The 17,116-nt window shown below is 46.4% G+C and overlaps 1 protein-coding gene across 3 annotated transcripts in view; it reads right to left on the bottom strand.

The window, feature by feature from the left end:
- Positions 1-4,470: 4,470 nt before the first annotated feature.
- Positions 4,471-17,116, bottom strand: part of LOC142560736 (uncharacterized) — a 36,857-nt gene continuing 24,211 nt past the window's right edge. The window contains exons 6-10 of one of the 3 annotated variants that reach the window (XM_075673030.1): positions 14,877-15,131; positions 12,107-12,322; positions 9,392-9,626; positions 7,436-7,596; positions 4,471-5,586 (exon numbers count right to left, since the gene is read on the bottom strand). In XM_075673030.1, coding sequence (XP_075529145.1) covers positions 5,425-5,586; positions 7,436-7,596; positions 9,392-9,626; positions 12,107-12,322; positions 14,877-15,131 — 1,029 coding nt within the window. In that variant the 3' untranslated portion in view covers positions 4,471-5,424. The remainder of the gene's footprint in view (positions 5,587-7,435; positions 7,597-9,391; positions 9,627-12,106; positions 12,323-14,876; positions 15,132-17,116) is intronic. The other 2 variants (XM_075673031.1, XM_075673032.1) reach the window with 2 other exon arrangements.

Here is a 17,116-nt window from a genome sequence, read left to right as displayed (position 1 = left end):
AGCGGTGTCGTGTTCAACGTGCAGCTGGTGAACAGTTCATCTGGGACACTTCCCTAATTGTGAATGCACACGCTCTGTCATAGAATTTCATCGTTTAAAGATCGAGGTTCGAGAGTGATAACGGTGAACAAAACCTCCTCCGAAAGTGGCCTCCCTTGCGCTATGAAATTATAATCTGCTGTTTTGCAGTGAACGTTACTGTCCATCACCTGTGTACTCAAAGTCCCTCCTAGGCACCGATCTCTCATAAATCGGTCTTCGTACGAGAGATTTCGGTAATTGCGCAACTTCGCAAAATAAAGCAAACTTACATAACTGTAAATAAAGTACATTACGAGTAAGGAAACTACTGAAGCCTGTGTTTTCTCATCTTTATTCTTTTATTAGTAATAAATCAAAATCAAGACGCTGTTTTTTTTTACCTCTCTTCAGATCGCATATTTCTTAGAAGTACGTAATTACATATAAACGTTTTAATATTTTATAAATGGATTGCGATACTCGACAGTCAAATAACGAATACGGCTGAAATGACTATGCGAGAATCGAATAACTGACAGTACACCTACCACCATAAACCGATTCGACCTACCGCAGAGGAAAGACTGGCCGTAACGGCTCGTGTGGTACACTTTTCCAGACACTTAAGCTGAAGAATGCTTGAAAGCACATGGTGCATACGCAGGAATTAACACACGTGCTAGCAGCGAATCAGTTATTCTTCAAAGCAACATTTCAGGAGGTTTGTACGTTGGCCAAACAGGAGAGGTTTGCAGAGCACGTCAGAAAATTGAAAAAAAAAAATATTTTTCACCCTAATCCGGCTATTTGTCACGGTGTAAATTATCAACATTTTGCATCTGTGTTCTCGATACATGCAATATGTTTTCCCAAACATTTCGGAACTAGTATGCCCAGCAGGAACTCGGTGGCTACGCGGTTCTGCCACGAAGTGCGGTCGAGGTGCGCGGTTTCTATTCTTAGCCACGGCAGCCGGATTATTTCAGGCTCGGAATGAAAAACGCTCGTTTACCACACTGTCTATACTCGTTAAGGAACAGCTTTCTGATGCACACGGATGCAGGTTTAATAATTCCCAGAATATTCTATATCTCGCTGTCAAAAGATTGCATGCACAAGCCCAAAGTATATTTACGATTCCCACTGCAGCAAGGAGGCTATGACAAACGCTGTAGCTAATGAATAGTGCCCAGTAATCCTTCCCGTCTGGCTTATAGTATTCACGGAGAGCCCATTTCATTTTCCATACTTCCCGCTATTTGTCATTGGTTCCTCGGGCGTGGCTCGAAGAGCCCCGTTATCGCTGGGATTGGCCGCTCTGGATGCATAGGAATACTGGGAGAGGAAAACGGGATGGAACGCCACAAAATACGTTCCCAGGAAGTTGCACCCAAGGCTCATTACATGAGCGTATTCGCATTCTGCTCCCGTCCCAATGCGACTTCCACGGCTGAACTCGCATACCATTGTCCGTGCCCAACTCCGCCACAACCATGGTTACATATTTTGGTAATATAATGGTAACAATGGTGACATGTTTCCCCCAAGCCTTCCTCAATCGCAAGCCCCCGTCGCCAGCTGAGCAACCGCATAGAAGCCAAACTCCTGTGTCACGCTCATACCGTCTAGATACTTCCCATACTTCCCAGCCCTCTTCCCAGACCCTTCAGGCGAAGCGCGGACACGCGACAGCAGAAGCATCCGTTAGAGAACCTGACAAAAACGTTTTTAGGCCAACCCTCCCTATTCAGACCAACAGAGTGAGAAATTTCGAATTATTGTTTTTATACACAGACTGGGTCAAGTGACGCGTGAGACAAGTCAAGAACAACATACTTGAGTCACGGAGGTGAAGCTCACCTTTCCAAGAAAAAACTCGCTGTGCGAATCCAAGCCTAAAACAGAAGGAACTGCACCTGGGCCGATCGCGTGCCTGCTCGCGTGCTCCCTGTGTTATGCTGTTTACCCACTACGCGGGATTGGCCAAGAGGCCAGCGGTTACACGGGTGAGGGGCGAGAAAACGAGAGAGAATATGTATATGTCAATGTAAAGTTGAATTTGTACAATGACTGAAAGTTGACGAACTAATGTTACAGGCTTTTTATTTTCCTCAGGGGGAAACGTGTCCTTTACGAAGATATAGAAAACATGAAAGCAGTATATACTGATCAAATTCAAATTGGAATGTTGAGCAATAGCTAAGTCAGTCAACCAGGTGTCACAAAAAAAGTCGCAGACAGCCATGCATACGTTCCTGTGGCAAAAACCCAAAGGAGATGCCCAAAGTGGAGAATATTTTCGTGTTTACAGCACTGCCTCATTTTCGGAATTGCATTTCGAAGTTTCTTTTTTCTCTGCATTGTGAAGTGACGGCAGGTTAATAAAAAAAGTAAAAATTGCATTAGATTCTTTGCAGGTATGGCATAGAGGGAACCGGGCTAGACCAGACCTGTGTAAATAAAGATTTAGTGATGGAATACGAGAACGCAATTTTTTGACGGCGATTTCCAATTTGCATGTGGGACACCATCGATTCTACCAAGGAAGAAGTAGTTGGTTAAAGCCTGTCGGCTATTTGGAATCTCTGCTTTGCAATGTATGTTAAAAGAGAATGATTTCTAAATCTAGCCCTGGTGATAAAAGGAAACGTTAGCAAACCAGCCAAGAGAGGTCCATCTATGGATGTGCGCGCAAGTGTGCGGGCCATTTCATTTAGGGACAAACCACGGTGACCTGGTGCCCATATCAAGTAAACCAGACTCGAGATCGACGGAATTAATGTTTCCAGTGCATTGAGAACTGTACTGTCTCAGTATAGGGGCGTGCTGTGTACATTACAATGAATGGGTCGCTAACACAGCTGCCGAAGAATTTTCCGGAAGTTCTCGAAGAGCTAAGCAATTTCTCATGATACCACCTCCAATATGGGTGTAAAATAAGGAGGTCGCAATGAATAAGAACAGGATAGCCACTCCAAAGAAAATGCCTGGAGCCGCTTTCTCCTAACACATTGATGCACCCGTCTCTATTAGATTGATTGTTTTCAATTGCGCTAAATTATTTTATTATAGGCCGCCTGAATATATAGTGGGCAGGAGTTTAGCATTGCAAGAAAATATATCATTAACTTCAATCTTAATAGTATTTACGGATTTTTTGGGGAAAATGATCTCGGGTATCTGAACATTTAATGGTTTTATATGTGCTTGCATAAACTGTACCTGCGGATTGCATAAACGGGACCAAGTTATAGGCGCCTGCATGTGACTCATACCCTCAGTGGGGGATTGGCCACGAGGAGGGTGGCTAATTAAGCGAATGAAAACAAGGAAATTGACAATTTGAATGTTTGAACTTATAAAGTAAAATTTTCGTGATAGTAAAAAAGCAGTAAAAATATAATGAGCCATTCCACTCTGTGAAGCTGGTTGACAATCGAAGCTGTTTAGCACACGACACGGAGGTGACACACAATTTTGAACAAAAGTACGAACTCATTGTCTTGATGGGTGGTCATTATTTCCCTCGCAACTGCAATCACCATTCTTTGATAATGTTAAATTGATGCACATGCGCCGCTGGGCGGTCGATTGGGCCGGGTCGGTGTAGCATCGCGCAGGACGTCGGCAACACGGAACGCGTAAACCGCTCCCTCTTCAGCACCGACACATGCACATTGAAATCACCGAGAAGGACGACATGTGTCAACTGTAGTGTCATCGCAGATAATTCACTCAAATTGAGTAGCCGTGAGCCATACAGGGCTATGTATGCGTGATTAGAAAGAATTTAGGCGCTGTTCTCTTCCCTTTGCTGAGTGCTTGTAGCCTGTGCCTAACGGGCACGGCAAAATTCACTTTATGAATGGGAGTATGAATGCTTTCGAATCTATGAGCCATTGATGATATTTTTTGTTAATGCAGAACAAACATGCACGGAACCATAGCCGTATACAGCTTCGCTGTGAAAATAAAACTGCCAACTAAAAAATTTAATACGTAAATCCCATTTCATTTACTTCATTTCTTTCGCCACTCCTGTTACCGACTTCAATTTTCTGCTCACGTCGTTTCCAACTGTTGCTCTGCTGGTGTGCGCGGACGCCTTCTCTGTGGATGTTAACCATGGCAACGCGTATAGCCGTGTGCTTTGTATTTAAAAATCACACTGCGCATGTGCACGATGGGGTTGCGGTCGTGCGCCTATGGTGAAAAATCGGAGTAGGGGTGGGGTATCTAAAATAACTGACAGCACGTATTTTGTGGAAGAGGCCGATACAGAATCCGTAATTGCGAAGCGGCGATTCTTTGTCGTCACTGGTTGGCCCAGCGTCTCATTGGGGCGCACGTAACACAAGGGTGTGGCACTTCGCAAAGCGTCTTTAGCGCTCTATTTTGCCGGAGTCACTACTGCCAGTGCCAGGACTGTCGGCAACATAGCGCGCCTGTCACCGACACTATACAACGCGTTTGAAAACAGAATTGCGGCGCTTTCGACCTAAAAAGGTGCAAACAGGGGCGAAACTATAATAATGCAACATTATTTCAAAGAATCAGCAGTGCATCAAAGGAAAAGAAAGTCGATGGAACAAGCGAGTTCAACTGGGGACCTCCAAACCATGAGCGCCATGCTCTTGCACAACGTCATGGGACATATTACGAGAGCTTATTACGAGAGCTGTGGTCTGGTCCACAGAATGAAGGTAAGGATTATCCTGCACTGTGGTCAACGGAACAGTCACCAGCGGAAAATCTTTTGTCAGAATTGTACCCGTGCGTGGTCGTCACGGCAATAACACATACACTGCCGAGGATTTTAATATTTGCAAACGGGAGTGCTCAGGACCACAGGGATTGAGGTTGCGTTCGTGTGCTTCTCGATGGAAAGGGAAGAAAAAGAATCGCTATTTCTTGCTGGGCTAGTTGACCCACACTTGTACTTTATTTCGCATCCTGAGTCATCGTTGGAAATAAAACGACAGGAGAGCGTTTTACTCCTGAAAATACATTTTTTTTTTCGGGATAGTATCCGTGGGTGTTTGTCATGGCAACGTGAAGCCGTGCATTTCATATTCACGAACCAAATCAGGCAGGCCAGCGGGGAGGTTACGTCCATGTTCATACCAAGAAAAGGACCAAATAAAAAAAAAACCCGTAGTCGAGCAGGCTCACAACGTTGCAAATGAATAAAACTAAGTAGCCATGATCATGCCCGTGGGTGGTTGTCATGGAAACGTGAAGCCGTGTATCATATTTACGCACCCCACTGCGCAGGCGCACGAGGAGATTATGTCGGTGCGCGTATCGATGAAAAAAATAAAGAAAACACAAAGACAAGGGCCGCTAGCGATCAGATACGAGTCGAGCCGCATCCTAAGCCGGAGTTGGATCCGCAGCTGGCATTTAAGCGCCTGGTTCTGTCGCGTCGTGCGCGGCAAAAGGTCCTCCCGGAACCGGTTCGCCCGCGGCCGGTGCGAGCGCTCCGGGCAGCGGCGGTGACAGTTCGGCCGCTCCTGGTTCAGCAGCGCCTGGTTCAGCCGCTGCTGGTTCAGCTGCTGGTGGTTCCTGCCGATAAATGAAACAGAACGGCCGCTTTAGAAAGCACGCTATGGATGCAGTAAAAGACCACAACGGGTTTTGCAAAGAGAATGGTTGCTGAAGTCCGTGGCGGCTATTTCCCTTTTTTTCGGATGCCAGACCACTACGGTCAGCGGTGACCGCTGTAGGAAAAGCGGGACCTCTGTAAGAGCGGAGATGTCCATGATGTTACCGGAATTTGGGACAACCCAGTTCGTATATGCGTGCTAGTTGCGTCCTGCAGACAATAGCATCGAAGATTCGTCGCACGAAATGGAGTTCATGTTAACTAGACGCTTCGTTTTGTTTACTGTAGGGCGATGGCTCGATATATATTTTTTCTTTAATTGTGCGCTTGCCATAGTAGTGTTTCTGTACTTCAATACAACAGGCACACGTCGTTGGCGTAGACAAATCTCAAGCGGCTCCACGCACGGTGCGATGCCGGCACACACTGTGCTTACCTTGCTACTGAAGAATGCACGTCACCTCGACGAATAAGTGCACCTCAACGTCGCCTCAAGAAGAGTAGCTGCGAATTGATTAGTGGAAATGCGTGCGCTAATTAACGAAGTCAACAAACGCACGGGTAAATTATTAGGCGCGAGTTAGCGCTGCTCCGCCGATGCGATTCCGCTGCGCACGCCGACGAACTGCCGTTCCCGCTGCAGCTTTCACAATGTCAAATTCCCGTTGTGTCCTGCTTCGAAAGGTACAAAGCTCAAGTATTACAAACTTCTGGGCATTTCCTTAATGCTACGGAAGAAAGCAGACACGCGATACACTTAAAGGTGGAGCAGCGCCGGCGAAGGTGCACCGGCCGCAAAAGATAATCCGGAAAAGAAAACAATGGAGTACAAAATTCACGTGCGAGAGGGGCAACCGGAAACAAACAAAACCCGTGGTGCGCCCTAAGTCTGCTCAGACATCATCAAGGTATAATGACCTCACAAATATGAAACAAATTTTTCAGCGAGAAATCGAACGACAAAACAGTATGCAGCAGCTAACAGCAATCCTCGCCCTGAGCTACACATCTCTAACTGTTTTCTAAACACTTCCCAAGCAACCATAACGTCAAAGGTATGCTCGGGCGAAAAGAATAACTCTGTTCAAGAGTGTACTTGCCGGCCATCATTCCGATAAAACACAGCGTGATTTAAGGCCTCTTACAAGCGAACTGAGAAAATCATTATCAATTGTTCACGAAGCAACTAGCAGCAGTTCAACATGCGCGAAGCCACACATGAAATAGATCCAAAAATATGAAGTGCGTAACAAACAGCCGGTGTGACGCTTTAACGAGCCCTGTAAACCGAAAAAGATCAGCCCTTATAAGATTCAGCAGCTTTTCCACCCAAAGTAGTCGTGCATACCATCTAGAGCAACACGATAAAGATGCGGCAAACGGTAGAAGGGGAAGTGGAGTGCAGAACCTAAACGAAATGCCTTTAAGCATCATGCTGCAATGCGGACAAACCGAAACAAAACAAAAGTAGGCTGTGATCAAACACGAGCAACGACGCAGAAAACTACGGCGGGCGGCTGCCTCCTTTCCCGAGGGCACTTAACAACACGGCCACCAGGGGCGCGTCCGTTGGCGCACACTTGAGAGACCCTACGAGCACTATGCGTATACTTTGCCGGGATGCTTTGCGGCAGCGGCGTTGTATCGAAACTCATGAACAAAATAGGCTCCATCGGAAGCAGCACTCGTGTCGCGTCTTGCCTTCCTCCCCATTTTTATAGAAGGAAAAAGAAAAGGAATTCCTGAAACCGCAGCTCACCAAAATGCCCCCCAAAGATAGCACCTATACAAACCTTATTAGGCGCTTACATTTTTTGGGTATGCAGACGGCGGGAAAGGGATCCTGCCTCTGGCCTCGTCCATCTCCTTCTTGAGACCAGGGAGCCAGAGGGTGCCGGCAATAATTGAGAAGAGCCCGGACAAGATGAAGACGGTCGCGTGGGACTGCTTCTCGCCGTCCAGGAACACCACTGGCGATTGCAAACGACCGCAAGACTCGCCTTGTAATACACGGCACCGAGATGCGCGCAGTTCTGCATTGCGAGAAGCGCCTGTACACGAAGCCTCCCACTATGCCCAGAAGTGAGGGATGCAAGACGCATAGATGGATAGATGTTATGAGCGTCCCCTTTGGAACGGGGCGGTGGGTTGCGCCACCAAGCTCTTGCTATTATAGTGCCTAATGTCATAACCAGGTTAAATAAGAGAAAAAGTAACATGAACGGGCACGGCAAATTAGAAATGGGATTTCTCGGAAAAAACGCAGTTATCAGTTAACGTTTTAGTGATATTGAAAAAAAAATTGCTATTTGGCGAGCAGCTTCAGAAACTTTGAGCAGTGTGGTAATAGGTTTCCGATTAGCCTGATGATTTCGGTGGTACTTCATACTAGCAAATAACCGAGCTTCCCAGAAGCCTATATTGCCGTAACTTTCCAGAGATGTTCCCAAATAGGTCTTCGTCAAGTATCAGCCAACCACTAATTGATGGCAACGTTTTTCTCAACGTCTTCCGCTGTGTGATTTGTATTTCGTTTTTTAATTGCGGAGGCCATTCAGTTATGCAGGGCCGAGCGGGCGTCCACCGAAAGGGAGTGCCAGGCGTGTATCGAGCCTTATGTCCCGCTATTCTCGGCATAGGCCGGCTACTGCCACAAGATCGCAGGAGACGCACCGTGATTTTCGTGTTAATGCCCCTACTTACTGAAAAAACATGGCACAAAAGCCCTGCGGTATCCAATGAGGCCAGCTTGTATAGTTAGCTGGCGATCATCTTCGAGTGCTCTCTGTCGGAACCACCATAACAGCACTGACAATTGTGAACAGTAAGAACAACGGGTTCAGAGGGTGATGCGCCATTGACCCGTTTCCTTATTTTTGTCACACGCGTTTGGCAGGAAGCACGGTGTCGCGAAGCTACATCGTTGCGGGTAAGTATGAAGAAAGGAAACGGAGAGGTGCAATACACCCTACGGAAGATCGGTTCATTAAAATAAAAAAGCTTCCGGATATCTGTTGGAAGACCGGCCTACACAGCAGGCCTCACACTGTCCTTGCAAGCCCTTGCCATTTATCGTGCCCCCTACATTCACCGCCGAATAAACCGAGAAGCAGCACTCTTAAACAGCGGCTTAGCTCGGCTATGCCAGGATATACGTAGCGAAAGCTAAGGCATAGCATGGTTAGCCTTGTTAAACTTGATTGCAAATCCAGGTTAGTCTGCTTTTCTAGCTGTGTTGCGGCGTTTAGCCAGTCGTTCGGCGCGCTGTTAGTCTGTTTCCTGGGCGATTCGTTTCCTCTTCATCTCGTTCCGATGTCGATTACAGGCTTCCTCCTCCTTATAAGAATTGTCGCCGTCCATACTGCCGCCTCAACTGTGGTTGCGGCGCACGCGAGCTCTCATTTTCAAGCCTCCGACATGTTATCAGGCATGCGACGCAGCTGGCGAAGCGAGCAGAGGCGAGCGCAACAACGAGGAACGCGGTGTGAAGTCGTGCATCTTCGTACTACGGCCACGGCGAAATCGCAAGTTCGCGGCCAGTAAAGCTTTCGCTTTAAAAAGTTGGCGGGGGTGTCGGCTTATGTATGCTACCACCTGCCTCCACCAAGTAATGTCACCAGCCGCTATCTCACTCCATGGTTAAAGCCATAGAGTTCTATGGTTAAAGCTGGACACAGATCAACGTCAAACTGTCTGCTTCTCTTCCAGAGCTTTTTACAAGCGGAATGCAGTACTGCCCATGCTGCAACTTATTTGTTCACTCACTGACAAACACCGGTCCGAGCAGGCATCCGATGCCCGAGGCGGCCCGGCATATTCCCAGCTGGCGTTCCACGGCGTCCGGTTCGATGTAGCGCTGCAGCACCGGCACGGGCAGCAGGTCCAGCGCGCTGCTGATGCTGCCAAGGCCGAAGCCGACTGGCGCCAGCAGGAACACCTCGTTGGTCATCGCCATGAGAAAGAGGACGCCGCCCTGCAGGAACGCCTGCACCGCCATCACCTGCACCGGTGACGGGCGCGTTCACGTTGGACGCGAGCATTTCGGGCATGTATCATCCGTATGTCAGTCTGTGCTTTAAGACGTTTGTATCGCCTTACAGACGTCGTCACTGACACCGGTGACGGGTATGGGTTGGACGTTAAAGGTATCTGCACAGCATCCGTATAAGTCGCCTTGTATTCTTTCGTATGCTCACATTGCCTGAAGCGCCAGCACCTGCTGCCGAGAAAGCGCAAAAAAGAAAGCGCGAACAGGAGGAGGAGGCAACACATGCGCACTCTTTGTCCACGTTTTTCTCCTATTTTAACGCGACAGCGTTAAGGAGCTCGTGCCACAGAAAAGCCGGTGTCGGCGGCGTTGGCCGTGAGCGAAAAATTCCAGAAGGCCAATTCATAAATAAAAACAACTTGCAAGATGGGCTGGGTGGTAATCAAACCAGGGTCTCAGGAGTGTGAGACGGAGACGCTACTACTCAGCCATGAGTTCGATGGTTCAAATCGCGACAAAAGCGCCTCTAGTGAATGCGGTCTTGTCTTAGAAACGTGCCGTAGAAAGTTATACTGCGGTGTATATCGGTAATTATGAGCATGCAAATTGCAGATGTCGCAGTTAAACAATTAGTGATGTACGTTTCCGCTACATTTCTTCTGCGCTTGACGCACACGCAGTGCCATCTTGCGGCAAACACAGAAGCCCCCTCCTGGCAATGTACGGTGCTGCCCCGACAGGTGGCGCGCCACTCGCCCGCTTCTCCCCTTCGTCTCGTGAAAACCGTGCCGAGAGAATGAGTGGGCGGTACGAACGGGGTGTGATAACGCTATCGCGTTCCGCTCTTGAAGGCGAAGCTTAAGCGTCCTCCAATTTTCTTTTCTTTCCTTTCTTTGTTTGCCTGCAGTATGTCGTACAAATAAGGTTGAATTTCCACCCTTCTCAAGGCAACACCTGCCCCGCGGTGCAAGGCATGCAAATATTTGCAAGTGAACGTTGGGGCGCAGCATCTATGCGTTACTTTGAGCTTAAGCATCCTTACATTGCCTTCGAAACGTCATCACTGGCACCACTGACACTTGTAACAGGCTCTTGTGTGTATATCCATGCCTCACAGCGTCGCGCTGCTTTTATTGACATAAACGCCGTTATTTGTGTTGGAAAAAAACGTGTACGTGCTGGACCTGGACAGTCTTGTATGCACACAATGTCTTCGGACGTATACATTATATTTTGTTCCCAGTGCTTCCCGACTTCTGACATTAAAAAATATGGAGAGTGCTTAAGAGTGGAACGTGATACCTTTCGAAGATGCCTGACTGTTTCTCACGCTTCCCCGAAACTACAACTTATGTAACCATAACGTTTTCCGGCAAAAGCTGGCGGCGAAAGCTATGCACAAAGGCGACCTTTCTGGTAGAAATGCGGCCTCTTGCGTCAGCCGATCCTAGAGGTAGTGCACAGACGCGGCAAAAAAAGTTACGTCATTTTCCCGTTTCTTTTATTGTTTCGCAGTTTTGATATTTAAATATGAAAAGAGTTAACATAAAATCCATGCGCTGTCATGACATTTGTTTGTGGGCTGTCATTTCATAATTCCAAGGAACAACTTCATCAAAAATGTTAAGACAAGATTATGAGTAACTATTGATAGATATGCTGCGGCAATATACCATCCCCATACCGCATGCCACATACCAAGGTATGGCATGTATACAGATAGCTAAATACATACGGAAATTTTCGCTCACAGAAAACTTCGCCGAAGCCGACACCGGATTTTCTGCCACACGGGGCCCCTTAACGCTATCCCGTCAAAACGTTATTTCCCGTCGTTCTTCCCTTGACGTCTAATTCCAACGCCGAAGTGTAAGACGAAATAATAATGCAGCGGCATTTTTTTCTTAAGAAATCCATATGAAGTTTAAAAATCTTTGTCTTACATTTTAATTCTAGCATACCGCGCTGCTAACCGACTACTCGTTACAGACTACTGATATTTGATGACTCGCGCGCACCACTTTCCGCAATTTGCGTTTTCCGAAGACACACAGGTCTTCACAGGTTTTACACCTCAGTCACTTCAAGAGGCCTTCACTATAATTGTAAACTTTGCTCGACAGCGTTAAGACAGATGCAGCGGACTGACGTAACCTGGTCGTTCGTTTCCGTCACCCTGGGGCGTCGCAGCACGCATTGCAACGAATCGATTGCGGGTCATCGTTATCATTTTCGATGCTCGCACGTTGTCCTAACTACTGGTGCTAGCTTTCAAAAAACGGAATGGCATGACGAAGATGACATTATACTTAGGCCACCACTCCGACTACGATAAAGAACGGCGACGGCCGCGAATGCAACAGCTTAAGGCCTCACGTGACTGTTGCCGCTGTGTTGCTCGTTCATTCGCAAACAGTCACTTATGGTACAGACGCGAGCCTCGTCCTCGCCGCCTTCAACACGCCTATGCACGGTCGAATGTTTGTGTTTACCTTACGGTGCTCGCTGGTGCCAAGAAGGGCCTCGTAACCCATGCGCCCGACCAGGTCGCCAGCGCCGTACGAGAGCAGCGCGAGGGTGGCAGAATGGGAGCGCGCCGGGTCCCCGTCCAAGGCGTAGTCGTAGATGAGCGCGCCGGCCGTGACCGACAGCGACGTGAGCGCGCCGTGTGCAGCCAGGGTTTTGGCCACCGCACTGTCCAGAGCGGCCTTCATCATAGATAGATAGATAGATAGATAGATAGATAGATAGATAGATAGATAGATAGATAGATAGATAGATAGATAGATAGATAGATAGATAGATAGATAGATAGATAGATAGATAGATAGATAGATAGATAGATAGATAGATAGATAGATAGATAGATAGATAGATAGATAGATAGATAGATAGATAGATAGATAGATAGATAGATAGATAGATAGATAGATAGATAGATAGATAGATAGATAGATAGATAGATAGATAGATAGATAGATAGATAGATAGATAGATAGATAGATAGATAGATAGATAGATAGATAGATAGATAGATAGATAGATAGATAGATAGATAGATAGATAGATAGATAGATAGATAGATAGATAGATAGATAGATAGATAGATAGATAGATAGATATCGCTCTTTTTATTGGGATGGCGACAAGTGTTGCCTTGACGTAATTGAAAATTTTGTGACCTTACGTATTTCTTGCATGTCGTGTCAAAACTGTTTATCCCCTTTCTCAGTCGAGTGTATTACTGCGTGTGACGTCGCATACTGCGTCACATTACTCGTGTCACTACCTTGCACCGTCATTCGCGCCATCACTTTCGCTACTCACTCGTATCACTCGATAGCACGCACTCAGTCCAGCAATTTTTAATGCATAAGCATTCCTCGGAGAGTACGCCAGCAAAATCTGTCTGTCACGCTAAAGGTATAATGCCTTATATCTACATAAAGATGGTTTAACTTGCGACGTTTAGCCATTTAATCGTTATAGTAGTGTTAATGTAGATGATTAGTAGCTTTATAAGAGACAAGAAACAACTGATAAAAAAAAATATTGATCAGAGAAAAAAAGAAAACGTTTTCGTCAGGCCGCCTTGAAAGCTTACTTTCCCGTATTATAAGCCTGTGTGCAAAGAAGCCTGCTTTGGGGCAGTTGGGTATAAATATAACTGATTGGTACATGTGATAATAGTTTAATAGTAATATATTAAATAATTGATGGCGGTAAAAAAGGAGCAGGTGATGGTGCTGTCGCCGCGTACACGACGTAACAAAAAAAGTAAAAAGAGAAAATAAAATGAAAACGTCACGGCGACGCCGATGGCGATGGTAGAAATGCGCCTGGAGTGCCCATAATTTTCATAGAATTATATAATATATATATGTCCATATAATTGCTATCGCAATATAATTGCGAGAAGAAGTTGGAGGATGCTTAAGCTTCGCCTTTAAGAGTGGTGCGCGATAGCATTGAAAGATGCCCGGCTGCTTCTCACGCTTCCCAGCAACTGCAGCTTGTAAACGTTACTTTTAGGGAAACGCTCGTGGCGAACACTATGCACAAAGGCGAGCTTTCTGGTAGAAACGCAGCCTCCTGCGTGGGCCAATCCCGGAGTTCTTGCACAGCCGCGGCAAGAACGTTACGTCATTTTCAGGTTTGTGTCATTGGTTCGCCCTTATAATATTTGTGTCTGAGAAGACATAACATAAAAGGCGTGCAGGTGTCATTAGTTTGTGGGTTGTCATTCTCAAAATTCCGAGGAATAACTTGTCAGAAATGTAAGACAAGGTATGAGCAACCTTAGCGATAGAACAGTGTCGCAACTCGCATGTACCGCACGCCACATAGCAAGGCGTGGCATATGCATATACGTAAATATACACGGTAATATTCAATCACGGTGACGCTGGACGCCAACACCGACGCCGGAATTTCGGCGACACGGGGCCCTTAAAACAGCTGAGATGAAACCGGTTGTAACGGCGTTCCGGCTCAATTGATACGATAGCTTAAAAGGCCTTGCACCATCCTGGCAACTCATCTCCCTACCGTTCAGCACACAGATTTCATTTCTTTGGCACCGGAGAAGCGCCGAGTCCCTCCGCAGTCGTTGACTATGGGACCTCCTAGAGTTACTTCTCCTGTAAAAAATTTCAAGCGCGTCAATAAACTGAACCTGAAACAAACTAAACATGCGTAAGCTAGGAAAAGCAAGTAAGGAAAAGCGAAGTAACAGCCGAGGCGAAACAATGCCTGCGCATAGACAATTCTGGGAATTTCTGTAGCATTTCTTTTTATAAACCACCTTAGTTGTGGGACGCTCATTGATAACGACGTGTTGTTACATGAGAGGTTTGGGGCGAATGAAAGTCTGGAATCAGTGGCGGTGCGCACGCTCGTTTTGTTCGCGCTGATGCGAGACGCAGCACGAAGGTCAATTCGCTCGCTGCTGCTGCCGCGCTTCTTCCCTACAGCGTTTCGACAGCCAGTTTCCGCGGTCATCGAGCGAGATGTGTACGTGTTGGCTTGTGCGCGTGTGACACTACGCTTGTTAATTTATTTAGTATGGCTATGTTGACGAGTTTATACGGCTGATAAAACTGCTATCCCTAATTCGCATAGCTAGCTGTCGACTAGTCTTCCATCGCAGTAGATGCTTCGCCTTTCGGGCGAAATTGCAACTTCTTTTATTTCCTCCGCACTCCCGTGACTTGGCGCTGCGCCTGCCGCTCTCAGAGGCCACGTAACAAACCATATGCTCACCCCCACGACTCCGGTAGGCGACGCCACCTTAGGCGGCTCCGCTGCGGCCCCCTCGGGCTGCTGATGGGCGTTGGCTTGGCCTTCGAGCACCGCGGCGGCCTGCTCTCCATCAGCCTGGGCTGCCGAGGTGGCCGCCGTGCCATCACCTCCGGTTGTACCCATCGTGCCGGGATCGACCGACGTTCCTCCCGAGACGCCGCCCGAAACCAGTCCGGGATTCATCGCGTTCGAGTGGTCTTCGAGCGCCACCGACATCTGTTTAATATGCATCGACCAGCGGTTTCTTCAACAAGGACATATGCCAATTAAGAATGATCGATTCCGCAGTAATGCATTTTAATATTACAATGGCTAACGATGTAATGCCTACTAATAATAGAATACCTACTTTATGACGTGACGCGTGTTAGCGATGCACTTCATATTCAGCTAAAGAGAACAAAGCTGAGTGTTCACATTCTGTACATGAAATACAGTGCCCATTACACAAGGAGCGAGGAAAGTGTAATATGTCGACTACTTAATAAAGAACGTACAGAACGAAACTGGAGGTATATCGCTGTGCCAGAACACAGATGGGGAAGTCCCAAGGGTAGCAAAGATCGCATGCAATCCTGTGTGCCATCAGTGTAATGTAACGTAGCTTCAACAATGCACACACATGCGGCGCGTTTAAATCACTGCGGTATGCATATGTTTCGATGTCGGCATGTGGTTTCGCAGCCTTTACCAAAATAGGCTAAAGAAGGGAGACAAAGAACGACGACCAGAGGATTTAGTCCGAGGATTAGACGTTTCGTATTACACACGTAAGCCTTGTTCGCTGTGGGCTAATTAGGACTCCTATCCCCGGACTCCTATCAAAATACATGCAAACTGAGGAATCGTTTTTCTCAGCAACCACTGCACTGATTTTTATGAAGTTCGTTGCATTAAAAAGGAAACGCTAAAATCTGTAGTGACCACAGGAAGCCATATATTGATTTAGGCCGTCAATGCTTTCTAAAAAAATTTTCAAAGCTACAAAATGATAACTATCTATCAAGTTTACGAATATAATTCAGTTACATAAACGACGTCACAAGTCTGTAAACTTAACTTACATCTAACACGCTCAAAACTGACGTATCATGCAGCGCTCTGAAATATGCGACCAGTTCGGGAATAGACTTTTGCAAGACGCCTGTAAACATTGCAAAAAATTTTTCGTTATAACTGTAACTTCCTGCTTCACACTTGTCTGCATTATATGCTCTAAAAGTTGCAGTTTACAGAAGTGAGACATCCGTTTCTAGTGCAGAGTTCCAGATTTTTAAACTTCGTGCTTTAATGACCTTTTTAAGCTTACCAGTTTGGGGTGCTTTCGTAAGACATTCCAAGCTCTAGATTCTGCCTACTGAAGTTACTAGAAATTATATTTCTCTCTCAAATCCAGCAAGTGTTATTCAAGTCGGTTGAACAGTTGGTTAACAAAAATATTTCTGCGTTTTACATCCAGCCGGTCATACCTTTATAGACCTTTATGAATAATCAAATTTTTAATAAAATTGATTGATTGATTGATTGATTGATTGATTGATTGATTGATTGATTGATTGATTGATTGATTGATTGATTGATTGATTGATTGATTGATTGATTGATTGATTGATTGATTGAAACATGTATTTGAATAGGGAAATCAGAGTTGGCCCTGAGCTAAATCTTATGCAATTTGTTTCACTATTATATTCAGGTCCCCATGCGCAGGCAAGCAGCACGATTACCGTCGTCCCGGTTCAGCCGGTGTTAAAGCAATGCTTTCGTGGCGTACTCCGTGTCCTGCCCAATGGCTCATGCGCAAGACAGCACTAGCATATTTACTACCCTTACAGGTCTGTTGGCTTTGTTTTCTACGTAATTACTCAGCGATAAAGCTAATGGTGCGTAACATATTTTCACCGAATCAAATATACGCCCATCAAGAGCGTAATTTTTTTAAGAAAGCAAAACCTTCCTATAGGCCTATTTTTCTAGGGTTTTGTTGTTTGGCACGTCTGCTTGTTCGGTCTTTGTTGGGAGAAAAGTGCATTTTGGCTGTTGCACTGTCTCGAGCATCAATCCGCTCTAGTCAGCGGATGCACACTGGATACAGTGTCACAACAAAGAGGGCCGATTCCTGTGACAGTATAACTTGCAGTCACGTGAGTCACGTGGTTGGGGTCGCCGCGCCTCGCTGTCTTCAATGGCAGACAGGTAAT

Source organism: Dermacentor variabilis, chromosome 10, assembly GCF_050947875.1.
Source record: "Dermacentor variabilis isolate Ectoservices chromosome 10, ASM5094787v1, whole genome shotgun sequence".
Classification (NCBI taxonomy): domain Eukaryota; kingdom Metazoa; phylum Arthropoda; class Arachnida; order Ixodida; family Ixodidae; genus Dermacentor; species Dermacentor variabilis.
This window is presented reverse-complemented; position numbering and strand designations above follow the sequence as displayed.